The sequence below is a fragment of the Carcharhinus amblyrhynchos genome, chromosome 31 (genome assembly GCF_965287045.1).
Source record: "Carcharhinus amblyrhynchos chromosome 31, sCarAmb.v2.hapA, whole genome shotgun sequence".
Taxonomy (NCBI): Eukaryota; Metazoa; Chordata; class Chondrichthyes; order Carcharhiniformes; family Carcharhinidae; genus Carcharhinus; species Carcharhinus amblyrhynchos.
In genome coordinates this window covers 9,755,261-9,769,958 of record NC_137354.1, presented here as the reverse complement: position 1 = coordinate 9,769,958, position 14,698 = coordinate 9,755,261, and the positions used below count along the sequence as shown (strand labels likewise).

Sequence of the window (14,698 nt, the reverse complement as noted above, 5' to 3'; positions counted from 1 at the left end):
TTGAACGTTTAAAAATTGCATCTAGAAATTGCATTTCTAGTGACAAATTTGAGAGAGATCAAGACTTGTCTTTACCTTAAAATTGTCATCTTTGTTTTCAGGTCCCTCTATGGCCTTACTTCTCCCTATTTCTGTAATCTTCTGCAGCCCTTCTGTGATATCTGTGTTGCTCTATTTTCATTCTCTTGAGAATCCCGATATTCATCACTCCACCACTGGTGACCGTATCTTTAGCTGCCTAGGCTTCGAGACTCCAGAACACCCTCTGAGCATCTCCTTGCCTCTCCCCCTTGTTTTCTTGTTTTCTTCCTTTAAGACACTCCTTGAAACCTACCTCATTGACTGAAGTTTTGCTCATTTGACCTAATATCTCCCAATGTGTTTTGGTGTCATGCTGTTTTATAATGCTCCTGCAAAACACCTTGGGATGTTTATGTTAAAAGTGTCACATAAAATAAAAATTGTTAAGAATAGGTATTGTCTGCTAATGAAAAGATGTTTTGCTGTAACCATTCACATCTCCTAGGGACCCTTTTTTCTTTATTGTGCGATCCCCATTTGCCTTGTGTCACGTAACCACTCCTGCCCTCCATTCTATCACAGAATTTTCTGTTTGTTCTTACCTAACCACTCACCGCGCCCCCCCCCCCCTCACCCCAAATGTGCTTAATTATAGATTCTGAAATCCAAATCATGGAGTGCCTTGTTGGAGAGTCTGTTCTCTCTAGGCTGGCTTCTCGATTAAATTATCCAATTTATTAGGGACCAGATCAGAAACCCCAAAGAATGTTATGAACCCATCTGGACCCCAACTATTTAAAAAAATATTTTTGGCATTAGTGTGAAGATAATGTGTTTCACTCCAGGTGTGATTCTGTTGACATTTTGAAATACAAACATGATGATACAATTCTTAACTGCTAACCTATCTACTGGTTCCAATTTATGCAATATTCCTCATAGACTTAAACCGCCTCTAAAAAAAATCAGTAAGCAAACACAACCCTATGCGTTGTATTTATAATTTTCACTTTGAAAAGTTACAGTTGATTTGGATTCCAAGGCCCTGTGTATTTGTGATTATAATAACTCATTATGTAAAACAAATGTTTCCTTTTGGTAATTACCTTAAATAACTGTCGTTTGGATATCGAATCTTCTGAAAGTAGAAAACATTTCTCCTTGTTTACTCTTATCAAAACTGTTCATCGTTTTGAACATATCTATCAAGTCTCTTCTTAGACTCCTAGGCTTGGAGGAGCTTCCCCGATCTCTCCAAATAACTGAAATCGCATGTCTCATCTGCGCTTTTGCTAATATCCATCTTGAATCTCACGACCACAATTTTAGGATAGACTAATGTGTTGGTATGACTAGCCCACTCTTGTTCTTGAGTAAAGCCAAACGTTTGGAATGATCGCATACAAGGACACGTAGCATAGTAAACAAAGCTGACGGGTTGCAGGGACAGGTTGCCACATGGGACTGCCTGCCACATGGGACCGCCAAACAGTGTCAATAACAAGGTTTTTTTTATAGTTTGAAAAACAATAACATGTTGCCAGGTTTATCTCACCACCATCTCCCTCACAATCCACTCCAATGCCTACAGGCTGCTTCTCCCACCTCCTGCACTGGGTGAGAGGACATTTCCTTCATTTGGTCCTTGGAAAGACCCAACGTCATCAGTGGATGGGCCAAATGGCCTGGTCCACTTGCTTTCTATCCCATGTCAGTTGTTGCTGCTGTTGTTGACAATTGCTGCACATTTAGAGAGGCACAGTAGCACAGTGGTTAGCACTGCTGCTTCACAGCTCCAGGGAACTGGGTTCGATTCCTGGTTTGGGTCACTGTCTGTGTGGTGTTTGCGTCTTCTCCTTGCGTGGGTTTCCTACAGGTGCTCTGGTTTCCTTTCACCGTAAAAAGTCTGACAACACCAGGTTTTAGTCCAACCTATTTATTTGATAATATTCTCACTAGCTTTCGAGGGGACAGCCTCTTCGTCAGGTGAATGGAGAGTTCTGGCCTCAGACAGAGCATATAAAGCACAGACAGTTTAGAGATTACTGGTGTTGTCAGACTTTTTACTGTGTTTACGCCAGTCCAACGCCGGCATACCCACATCATTCCTTTCACCGTCCAAAGATGTGCGGGTTATGGGGATTGGCCATGAAAAGTTGCCCTTTAGTGTTCTGCGATGTCTAGGTTAGAGGGATTAGCGGGTAAAAATGTAGGGATATGGGGGTAGGGAATGGTGGGATTGTGGTCAGTGCAGGCTCAATGGGCTGAATGGCCTCATTCTGCATTGTAGGGTTTCTATGATTCTGATTCGACCACGCCCTCATCACGATGGCCAGCCAATGACTGCAGGTGGCCGCGTCCTCTCAATTAAGGGACAGCCAATGGGTGATCCCCAGCCCGCTGACTGACAGTTACGGTCCGTCTGACCCCGCCCCCACTGCCGACTCAGCCAAAGCAGCCACACGCCTTCTGTTTGACCGCCATTGGGTTCACGTAGCCACGCCCTCTTAGTGAGAGACAGCAATGTGTAATCCCCATCCTGCTGACTGACAGTTAACGGTCTGTCTCCCTCCGCCCTCTCTGAACTAACCGTCGCACTGGCCCTGCCCATTTACTGGCCGAACGGCGCGAGCAGGAATACCCTCCCTCTGGCGGGCAGCCAATGCGTGCTGTTAGCCACGCCCTTTCAGTGACGGGCAGCCAATTGGTGATCATTGCCCCGCTGATTTTCAGATAATATCCAGTGCCGGTCCCGCCCTCCCGTCCAGTCAGAAATAACGGCCCATCTGGCCCCGCCCATTTGACGGCTGGTGACCGCGTCGGCCACGCCCTCTCCCTGAGTTGCAGCCAATGAGATGCTAGCGGCCCGCCCTCTCGGTGACAGCCAACCAATGGCGTTAGCGGCCACGCATCCTCGGGCTGAGTGAGGCAGCCGGCTTGCCCTGACCCGCCCCCCACACCTTCCCATCACCTCAGAGCCCGCTGGTCTGGAGTTCACTCTGGCAGCAGCATCTATGGCCAAGAGCGCGAATCCCCGAGTTTACATGGACATCGCCTCCCGGGGCAACACGCTGGGCCGTATCGTGATTGAGGTGAGCCGGGTGTAGGGGGAGAGGGGATGTTGTTTGTGTCTTCAGGTTTGAGGAGCGGGTGGGATCATCCATCTGAGGATGCCGGAGCTGCTGGATTTCACTGGGGATTTTTTTTGGGGGGGGAGGTGATGCGAGCCCCCTTCCCTATTGATGGGAATTCAATTCCTCACCGACAGCGGTTATCCCGCCCGTTGGTCGCGTATTCATGTTCCCTGCCATCAATGGTCCTTATCCACCTGTGCGGTGAGGTGGAGCAAGGCAGCCGGCGTCCTCCTTCACTTGTTGATTGACAGTTACCAAGGCTCCCGCTCCTTCAGGCCGAGGGGAGGGTATTTCCGCTCCCCTGGCTGATTGACAGCTACTGGATTGCAGCTGCTTCCGGTCTGTGGGAGACTATTTCCGCCCCGCTAGTTGACTGACAGCTCAGCAGTGGCGGCTTCCGGTCCGGGAGAGGGTGTTTCTGCCCCGCTGGCTGATTGACTGCCACTGTTTTGTTGCTCCTTCCGGTCTGTGGGAGACTATTTCCGCCCTGCCAGTTGACATGATGTGGCGATGGACTTGGGTAAACACAGTAAGAAGTCTCACAACACCAGGTTAAAGTCCAACAGATTTATTTGGTAGCAAACGCCACTAGCTTTTGGAGCAGTGCTCCTTCGTCAGATGAGTGGGCAGTCTGATCACGAACAGTGCATATAAAGACACACACTCAGTTTACAGAATACTGATTAGAATGCAAGTCTTTATAGCTATTCAAGTCTTAAACAGACAGTGTGAGTGGAGATAGCATTAAGCATAGGTCAAAGAGATGTGTATTATCTCCAGACAGGACAGTAAGTGAGATGTTGTAAGCCTAGGCAGGTCATGGGGGTTACAAATAGTGTGACATGAACCCAAGATCCCAGTTGAGGCTGCCCTCACGCGTGTGGAACTTGGCTATCGGTTTCTGCTCAGCGACTCTGCGCTGTGGTGAAGGTCGTCACAGGCATTTGGCCTCTGATCTCCAGGTAAACATTCTCTAAGGAGGCCTTTATGACATACGACAGCACAGAGTCGCTGAGCAGAGACTGATAGCCAAGTTCTGCACACATGAGAACGGCCTCAACCAGGATCTTGGGTTCATGTCACACTATTTGTAACCCCCATGATTTGCCTGGGCTTGCAAAATCTCACTTACTCTCCTGCCTGGAGACAATACACATCTCTTTAACCTATGCTTAACGCTCTCTCCGCTCACACTGTCTGCACTTTTAAGACTTGAATAGCTGTAAAGACTCGGATTCTAATCAGTATTCTGTAAACTAAGTGTGTGCCTTTATATGCCCTGTTTGTGATCAGAACTGCCCACTCACCTGATGAAGGGGCAGAACCCCGAAAGCTAGTGGCGTTTGCTACCAAATAAACCTGTTGTACTTTAACCTGGTGTTGTGAGACTTATTACTGGAAAGGTATTTCCGGCCCGCTATGCCATTGCCCACTAGCTTCCAGCTGCTTCCGTTCCGAGGCGATACTTCCGCCCCGCACTGCTCGTTCGCTGTCCCAGACCTATTTCCTTTCCGATCCGGGAGGAAGATATTTCCGCCCCGCTCTGTGATTGACAGCTCTCCTCCCCAGGGCGAGCGCGTGCGCAGTTTGCCCTCCCCTTGCCTGGTGGTTAACATGTTGCCCGCTGCACGCTATCTCCCGCACTGGGGCAGAGTCGCCGGCGCCCTGTGCAGGCAGCAGCTGGCGGCTATCCCTGGGCCGCGGTGGTGCAGCTCGAAGGCTGGCGGCAAGCCTCGCGTTTACATGGACATCACTGCGGATGACAAGCCCCAAGGTCGGATCGTGATGGAGGTGAGTCGGGTTCCTTGGACATTGGGTGGCAGTTTCGGTGCTCACTCCTGTCTCGCACCAAACGTGCTGCCAAAGGGAGTGGACAATTTTAATACACCTAGGAGGTGAGTAGAAGCAAGTGATGGTTCTGAACACGTGGTCAGCAGTGGAGCAAGTTCAATTTCTGCCCTATTGTCCCACAGTGGTATTGATAGCAGCAATGGAAATTCACAGCAGAGAACCAATTGGGGCTCTCCCTACATTACTCCTCCCCACCACTAAAACCACCCAAAAAACACCAGTTAAAGCAGTTTGTAGTTTGGAACGTATACAATTACTGTTTTAATAAAAACTCTGAGCAAGGTTCATTCCAAATAGCAACCTGAAAAACCAGCAAATTAAAATTCTGTGCACAGTAAGAAGTCTCAGACCACCAAGTTAAAATCCCAACAGGTTTAGTTGGTAGCATGAGTTGCTGGAGTGCCGCTCCCTCATCAGGTGAGTGAAGGAGCAATGCTCTGAAAGCTTGTCCTACCAAATAAACCTGTTGGATTTTAACCTGGTGTTGTGAGACTTCTTACTGTTCCCACCCCAGTCCCAACGCTGGCATGTCCACATTAATATTCTGGCTCATTGATGTCAGACAGAGCTTGTTTGGAATTGTCCAGCTGAACTTGCCAGTTGCAAAATTTTCAGAGAGGTGGTGATCACGATTCTGACCACTTCCATTCCATTTTCTTTGTGTTTGCAAAATCCAATGAAATGTGTCTGGAACCAGTTGACAATGAGCACATGAATTAGGGGTAAACCACTGCAGCAACAGTGATCTGTTGGGAGGATGGAAACTTTGGGGCCTAAGAGGATCATTCAAATCATCGTATCAAGTATTAAACTATCAAGTCTAATCCCACTTTCCAGCTCTTAATCTGTAGCCCTGTAGATTACAAGTGCACATCGGTTGAAACACTGCAGCTGCTGAAAATCTGAAAAAGGAGATCTTGCAGCATCTGTGGAGAGAAAGTTGATCTTTCAGATCAGGTTAATTATGGCAAGATGACACAGTGGTTAGCAGTGCTGCTTCACAGTGCCAGGGACCCAAGTTCAATTCTGGTCCTTGTCTGGAGTTTGCACATTTTGTCTGTGTCTGCATAGGTTTCCTCCAGGTGCTCCGGTTTCCTCCCACTGTCCAAAGATGTGTGGGTTAGGTTGATTGGCCATGCTAAATTGATCTTAATGTCAGGTGATTAAGAGGGTAACTATGTGTGTTTGTGGGAATAGGGCCTGGGTGGGATTTGGTTGGTTGAATGGCCTCCTTCTGCACTGTGATTCTTATGAGAGCTTTTCTTGCCACAAGTCTTGTCTTCCCCCATTCTGTTGCATGATGCAATTAAATTATTGTTTAATGTTTGATTTGTTTTATTGTTGTCAGATGTATTGGATACAGTAAAAAAAATTGTTTCTGTGTGCTATATAGACAAAGCATACCATTCACTAGAGTGCATGTGGAGAAAGAAAGGAAAGGGTGCAGAATCTTGTGCTGCAGTTATAGAGACGGTGTAGGGAAAGATCACCTTAATGTATGGTAGGTTCATTCAAAAGTCTGACAGCAGCAGGGAAGAAGCTGTTCTTGAATCAATTGGTACGTGACATCAGACTTTTGTAAATTTTTCCGGGTGAAAGAGTATGTCCGGGGTGTGTGGGATCCTTGATTATGCTGGCTGCTTTTCTGGACAGCGAGAAGTGTCATTGATGGGAGACTGGGTTACATTCACAACCTTTTTAAGTTTCTTTGCTTGTTTGATGGCCAGCAATTCTTTCATCCAAAGCTTGGGAAACATTTGTAAACATTGGATGTGGAGCAAAACAAACCTCTTTCCCAGCCCCTCACTGATTTGGGTAATTTAGTCTTTCCAAGGTATGGTTCATTTATATTTTGAAAAGCCCACGTCATGCGCTTTGGTTCTAGATCAACCTTTTTTGCATGCAGACTCTACTTGTTTTACAGTTTGTAAGTTCAGTTTTGTAGTGATTGCTGCACGCTGGGGCCAATAGAGATTGTAAAAAGTCTCACAGCATTAGGTTAAAGTCCAACAGGTTTATTTGGTAGCAAAAACCATTAGCTTTCGGAGCGCTACCCCTCGTCACTTACCAGGATATGTTTTGTTTCCATACAAAGTGATGCGAATGTTACTGTTTGATGTTTACTATGCACAGTACTTTGCAAAGAAGTAACCATTTCCCAGGTGGCAGCACGGAGCCAAAAGGCCTGGAGCCATTGAAATGGTAAATACTGATGTGAAAGACTGTAGCAATCTTTATGGATGAGTTACTCTAGATTGACTGGCCTTTCTCATTCATATTGATCAAGTGACTGTAAAGCATTTGATTCATACAGAATTGGGTAGGTTGGTATGTAGCAGGGATTTCTTTAGACACCATATAAATGAGGCACAAAAACAGAAAATGTTGGAAAACCTCAACAGATCTGACAGCATCTGAGGAGAGAGAATAAAGTCAACGTTTCAAACATTAAAGTTAATTTATTGGTCACAAATAATGTTTACATTAACACTAAGTAGTCTCACAACACCAGATTAAAGTCCAACAGGTCTATTTGGTAGCATGTGCTTTCAGAGCGTTGCCCCCTCATCAGGTATCGAACTTTAACCTGGTATTGTGAGACTTCTTACTGTATCCACCCCAATCCAACGCTGGCATCTCCACATCGTTACATTAACACTGCAATGATGTTTCTGTGAAATCCCCCTAGTCGCCACACTGCGCCACCTGTTTGGGTCAACACACCTAACCAGCACATCTCTCAGACTGTGGGAGGAAACCATAGCACCTGGAGGAGAACACGGGGAGAATGTGCAAACTCCACACAGAGTGACCCAAGCTAGGAATCAAACCCTGGTCCCTGATGCTGTGAAGCAGCAGTGCCAACCACCACGCTGCTCCTTTGTCCTGTGCCACCATTGGCTCTATTTTCTCTCCACAGATGTTATCAGACCTGCTGAGATTTTCCAGCATTTACTGTTTTTGTTTCAGATTGGGTGATTTGAATGTCACATTTTCAGCGATGCATCAGGTGAGAAGATATGGTGGGTTTCATTAGTTTGCAGATGACCCCATGTTTACAAATGACGCCAGTGGGGCAAGACTGAAAAAAATAGTGTAGGGTAACAGGAAGGGAATCTGTTGCTGCAATTATTAGATACAGAAGTGATTATTCCCACTGAGCTGGGTAATGGTTTCCGTTAACCAGCTGATATTTTTTCTAAAATATATATTCCCTAGACTCAATATTTGCAAGAGACCCCAGGACTATATTGAGATTTGCAGGAATTTTCCCATCAAGAAGGTTGGAAAATAATAAGCATGGATCCCATTACTAATTACTACAATATTTAGTCTGTATGAAACTTGCTCTTATATACGTGCAAAGGTTTCAATAATTTTTCAATGCAGTGTGAGAATAGTGATTGCAGCTGTTTCTAATTGTTGTTATTGCATTAATACTGAAGTTGTGCACTGCTTTTCTCTTTCAGCTGAGGCCTGATGTTGTCCCAAAAACTGCAGGTAAGTCACAGAAACTAACTGTGCTGAGATGAGGAAATTCTCTGTTGTTTAAGAGTGCTCTCTTACTCTGAATGACTTTGTTGCAGAAAATTTCCGTGCATTGTGCACTGGTGAGAAGGGATTTGGTTATAAGGGTTCAATATTCCACAGAATTATTCCTGACTTCATGTGCCAGGTAAAGGAGCAATGTTTTTTTTTTGTATCTAGTTGGAAATATCTCACTTTACCTGTTTGAATATTTAATTAAAACCTGTTTAACTTTCAATTGTTCAGGGTGGTGATTTCACAAAGCATAATGGCACTGGTGGGAAGTCCATCTATGGTGAAAAGTTTCAGGATGAGAACTTCCAGCTGAAACACACTGGACCTGGTAAGTCGGGTGTTTGCGTGGCTGGGACGGGAAAGGAGTGTTCCGAGGGAATTGAGTTTGACGGGGAACATGGTGGTCAGATGGATCAAGTGGAGGATACAAGGGCAGGAAAATTGGCTTCAGATGGCTGTGATGCCCAGTGTGGGGGGACTGCTCTATATGGCTTGGCTTATTGGAGAGTATCTGAGGAGGTGCAGTTTGGAGCTGTCACATAAGGTTATGTGCTGCAGGTCCTCATTATCCTACAAGTCTGCAGGCTCTCCTCATCCCCACTCACCTGATGAAGGAACAGCACTCCGAAAGCTTGTGATATCAAATAAACCTATTGAACTTTAACCTGGTGCTGTGAGATCTCGTACTGTGCCCACCCTCGTCCAACATTGGCATCTCCACATTGTCCTACAAGAGCCATCCTGTTCAAAATCATAAATTATTTTGTGGGCTTTGGAGAATACAAACATGTAAAACCCTAACTTTGGATACATTTCTAACAGGGCGTAGTAAAATACACATGTCTTTTTCTGAACACTTTAGGAAATAAATTAATTTCAGCATTGCACAGTATTTGCTATAATTTAATGAATGATGGAAACTTTTCATGTCCACTCGCCCACAAATTTATTGTAGCATTTTGCGCTATCGATTGCCGCAATTCAAAAGCCATTTCAGCGCAACGTCTTGCACGTGAACTATGGATCTCTTTATAAGATATGTCAGGTCTGAACCAGGCAGAATACTTAATTCCAGACCAAAGCATTTCTTATGAATCTTCATAACAAAATTGAAGCTCTTTGAGTAAAGGAGAAGAATATAGGAAGGACTGTGAAGAAATACTGGCAGTGTCATTAATTGTGGACAGTTGTGAATGCAATTCTATGATTAAATAAAACTTGATTGCTTGCAATTCCAAATTTGCTTTGCATTATTGCTTTATATCATCTGTCCTCCCAATTCAGTTCAGTGAAAGTATTGAAAATTGTTAGTTAGCTAGAAACATTCTCTGTCCGTGTTGTTGAAATTCATTTTCAGTATATGGATGTCACCGGCAATGCCTCAAACTTCTGCAGTTGTTGTGGTCAGGATACCTGCATGTTCCTTACTCAGGGTGTTGATTTCAAAACCTCTATTACACTTGTGAAATTTGCCTATAAACTGACCATGCTGGCCTTCAGTCATCCTTCCTAATTAATTTATCTTCACAGGGTCAGACAACGCAGGTGTGCTTTCTCCAAGTCACGGATACGCATTTCAACACTTGACCGTACTTTAAGATAGCACCTAATGCAAGTTATGCAGGAGAGGAAGCTGAACAAGTTTTGGAAATAATTCTTGTCATCTTGCTGTTGCAGGTACCTTGTCTATGGCTAATGCTGGACCAAATACAAATGGATCCCAGTTCTTTATCTGCACTGCAGAAACTCCATGGTAAGTGTAGGGTAACTTACTATTTTGCAATTATTTTTGCAAGATTTGGTGGATACTAATATTTTGTTGATTGTTGCAGGTTGGATGGAAAGCATGTTGTTTTTGGTAAGGTTGTGGAGGGCTATGAAGTGGTGAAGAAGATGGAGAAATTGGGCAGCCCTGATGGCAAAACTAGCAGTACTGTCAGCATCATTAACTGTGGACAGTTGTGAATACAATTCTGTGATTGAATAAAATTAATTGTTCCAAATTTGCTTTGTGTTATTGCTTTATACCATCGATCCTACCAATTCAGTTCAACAAAAGTGTTGGAAATTGTTAGTTAGCCTAGAAACGTTCCCTCTCTAAGTTGTTGAAATTCATTTTTCAGGATATGGGTGTCACCAGCAATGCCTCAAATTTCTGCATTTGTTGTGGTCAAGGTACTTGCATGTTCCTTGTGCAGAGTGTTCCAGGATTTTCACCCTGCAATGAGGAAGGAACTGCAACATATTTCCAAGTTAGGATGGTCCGTAACTTGCAGGAAAAAATTATGAGCCTTCTGATTGCAGAGATGGGAGTTTTGAAAGAGCCTCAGTGATTGCTGCATGCACACACGACAGCCATTGTGCATTGGTGACTTAAGGTGGCAATGGAGGAAACCAATTCCTTTTATCCTGGTCAATGCCAAGCTTCACATGTTGGAGCTGCACCCCTGAAGAAGAGAATTCATGGCAAGAAAATGGTCTACTGCTTGGCCAGAATAGGAGGAATAACAATGTACTTTAATTGGCAGGATATGACTTGGTACCCCATGAGGTCTGTGTTAGGGGCTCAATTCACCACATCAACAAGAAAGATGGAAAACATTTCCAAGCTTACTAGTGATACTCAAAGGGGAGTAGGGATCCATATTGTTTTGTCTCTGACAACTCCAACATGTAATGGGATGCTGAGCCTTACATTGAATCCCTACAGCACAGAAGGAGGCCATTCAACCCATTGAGTCTGCACCAACCACAATCCCATCCAGGCCCTATTCCCGTAACTTCACATATTTATCCTGTTCATTCCCTGACACTAATTTAACATTGGCAATCAACCTAACCCACTCATCTTTGGACTGTGGGAGGAAGCCGGAGCACCAGAAGGAAGCACGGGAAGAAAAATGCAAACTCCCCATGGACAGTGACCCGAGGCTGGAATTGAATCTGGGTCCCTGGCACTGTGAGGCAGCAATGCTAATTGCTGTGCCATCATGCTGCCCATCTAGAGAACTAGACTAGAAGCTGTGCTACAGCTTTGCAAAATCCTGGCTGGGTCACACTTGGAGTAATGTTCAGTTTAAGAAGGGTACATTAGCCTTGGTGCAGTGTACTTTTCCCAGGACGAAACCTGGATGCCAAGGGCTTGTATTACAAAGTTTGCAAACGTGTTAGGGTTATCTTCCCCTTGAATTTAGAAGATATAAGGGGTGATCTGAGGGGAGCGAGAATGCCCAATAGATATTGCTTCTGGCTGAGTACAAGAAGATGGTGTTCTATACTATTTACCAGTCTGCCACCATCAGAATCTGATGACTCCAGAGCCACAACATTGTGGTACACTCGTAAAATGGCCTAGCAAGCCATTCAGCTCAAGAACAATTGGAAATGGGTAATAAATGTTGGTCTGGCCAGTGATGCCCACATCCTGTGAAAGAATTAAAACTTTGGAACTAAACCACCTCCTTATTAACTTGGATGCCTTGTTGTAGAGTAGGATAAAAAGTAACTCCTTTTAGATTAGTCGTGTCTCACAAAACCCAGATTGTGGATGAGTGGGTTAAGGTCTTCAGAGATTCAAGAAATCTGACTTTGTTTTATCCAAATTGGATGGGTTTGATTGAGACCCTGCTGTATTGAAGTCTTAATTTGTAATCTGTGAGGGAACAAATACCCCTGTTACTTGCCTCAATAGAATACTGAGTCAAAGTTAATTTTAAGTGTGCTGCAAAATGCTACTGAAGTTTTTAGTTTTTTCCCCTTCATACTGCAATTAATGAGCGTATTTTGCTCAGGACTCATCCAGATGCTTCACTTGGGAACATATCCCCATTTAAATTGCATTGTACCTTATGGATTTGGAATTGGCTATAGAAAAAGATTTAACTCGCTGCTGGTGAGTAGCTGACTGGAGAAGTGATGGTCTCCACTGAAGATCACGTGTGACTTTAGAACAATCTTGCCTTGTTTGATCCTGCTTGAACAGTTTCCCATTGAGTAATGACAAGACCAACAATGCACCTAATTTACCTGTTCTTTCTTGCATTGGTAGAATATTATTTCGGGAGAGGGAAACTCCTCATTTGAAACTGATGCCAGAGTTCTGGTGCCCTGGGTTTGCTCAGTATCTTTCATAGGTAAGAGTATAACAGTGCAATTAGTCAACTATGGTGGTTAGCACTGCTGCCTTACAGTACCAGGGACCCAGATTCAATTCTGACCTTGGAGTTTGCATGTTCTCCCCATGTCTGCTTGGGTTTCCTCCCACGGTCCAAAAATGTGCAGGTTAGGAGTATTGGTCATGCTAATTGGCCCTTTAATGTTCAAGGATGTGTAGGTTAGGGGGATTAGTGGGGTAAATGTGTGTGGTTACAGGGATAGGGCCGGGTAAGATGTTGGAGAGACATTAGATGCAGACTTGATGGGCTGAATGGCCCCCTGCATTCTAAGGATTATAGAGCAGCTGTTCCTGATGCATTGGTGTGTGTGTGTGTGTGTATGCATTTTCTAATTGCTGGATTGCAGCAAAGACACAAAATCTTTAGGAATTGCTTATTTTCCTTAAGCTAGTCCACAATACCAATATCAGTTGTGATGCATCCCCATAGCATGGCTTGAATAATCTAACTTATTCTGTATTGCATTCTAGAAATGTCTTTGCATGTGGAGAAAATCAACAACTGTGAGCGATAATGAAATTGGGGCATCTTAAAATGCCAACTAATGATTTGTAGCTGATAAATTTAGAGTGCTGTGCACCCATGGGTGTAAAACGAAGTTCATATCTCACTTTGTGGGATTAGCAGTGATTAAAGGACTGCCACCAGGTGGCAGCAAAGTACAGTACATCAGAGGCACTAACAACCCAGTCTTGGAATCGTTCTGGAATTCCTATTTAGAAGTCAGGTAAAATGGCTTAATCAGCCCTCAGGCTCAGCGCCATTGACAACAACACTTTAGTAATAAAGACAGAAGTTTACACATGGAAACAGGCCCTTCAGCCCAACTTGTCCATGCCGCCCTTTTTTTAAAACCCGTAAGCTAATCTTAATTGCCTGCATTTGGCCCATCGTAACCATGTAACTATCTAAATGCTTTTCAAAAAACAAAATTGTACCTGCTTCTATTACTACCTCTGGCAGCTTGTTCCAGACACTCAACACCCTCTGTGTGGAAAAAATTGCCCCTCTGGACCCTTTTGTATCTCTCTCCTCTCACCTTAAACCTATGCCCTCTAGTTTTAGACTCCCCTACCTTTGGGAAAAAATATTGACTATCTACTTGTCTACCTCATTATTTTATAGACCTCCATACGGTTACCCCTCAGCCTTTTACGCTCCAGAGAAAAAAGTCTTAGTCTATTCAGCCTCTCCTTATAACTCAATCATCAAGTCCCGGTAGCATTCTAGTAAATCTTGTCTGCGCTTTTTCTAGTTTAATAATATCCTTTCTATAATAGGGTGACCAGAATTGCACACAGTACTCCAAGTGTAGCCTTACCAATGTTTTGTACAACTTCAACAAGACATCCCAACTCCTGTATTCGGTGGTCTGACTGATGAAACCAAGCATGCCAAATGCCTTCTTCACCACTTTGTCCACCTGTAACTCCACTTTCAAGGAGCTATGAACATGTACCCCTAGATCTCTTTGCTCTGTAACTCTGCCCAACACCCTACCGTTAACTGAGTAAGTCCTGCCCTGGTTCAATCTACCAAAATGCATTTTCAATCAGTTATTCCTCCTAGATTGCCTTGTTGGCCCTTGCACCTAAAGGGATCAAGGAGTGTGGCGAGAAAGTGGGAGCGGGATACAGTAATTGCACGATCAGCCAAGATCATATTGAACGGTGGTGCAGTCTTGGAGGGCCGAATGGTCTACTCCTGCACCTGTTTTCTCTGTATGTTTCTATATGAACACAATGTGGAAACCTATTTTAGGGGCTTTATGGGGGAGGGTAGAAGCAGTGCTTTCCCCTCATTGGAGAATCACTGGGTCGCGGTGTCAAAAAGGGAGTGATTACTAAGGACTGAGATGAGAAATTGGTCAATCTTGGGAACCCTGTGACCCAGAGGGCTGTAAAGTACTCAGCAGCAAGGGGTACTACCAAACATGCGGTTGGCATGTTTCACTTAGTGCAGTTTGTTAACATA

The 14,698-nt window shown here is 44.4% G+C and overlaps 1 protein-coding gene across 2 annotated transcripts; it reads left to right on the top strand.

Annotated features, from left to right (window-relative positions):
* The first annotated feature begins 2,964 nt into the window (after positions 1-2,964).
* On the top strand, positions 2,965-10,552 carry LOC145360377 (peptidyl-prolyl cis-trans isomerase-like). Of its 2 annotated transcripts, none has more exons than XM_080215563.1 (6): positions 2,965-3,113; positions 8,477-8,507; positions 8,594-8,682; positions 8,781-8,877; positions 10,227-10,302; positions 10,382-10,552. In XM_080215563.1, the coding sequence occupies exons 1-6, from the start codon at positions 3,036-3,038 to the stop codon at positions 10,512-10,514; spliced, it is 504 nt and encodes a 167-aa protein (XP_080071689.1). In that variant the 5' UTR covers positions 2,965-3,035; the 3' UTR covers positions 10,515-10,552. The 2 variants fall into 2 exon arrangements, with proteins under 2 accessions (XP_080071689.1, XP_080071688.1); XM_080215562.1 differs by lacking the exon at positions 2,965-3,113 and adding an exon at positions 4,740-4,946.
* The last annotated feature ends 4,146 nt before the right edge of the window (positions 10,553-14,698 follow it).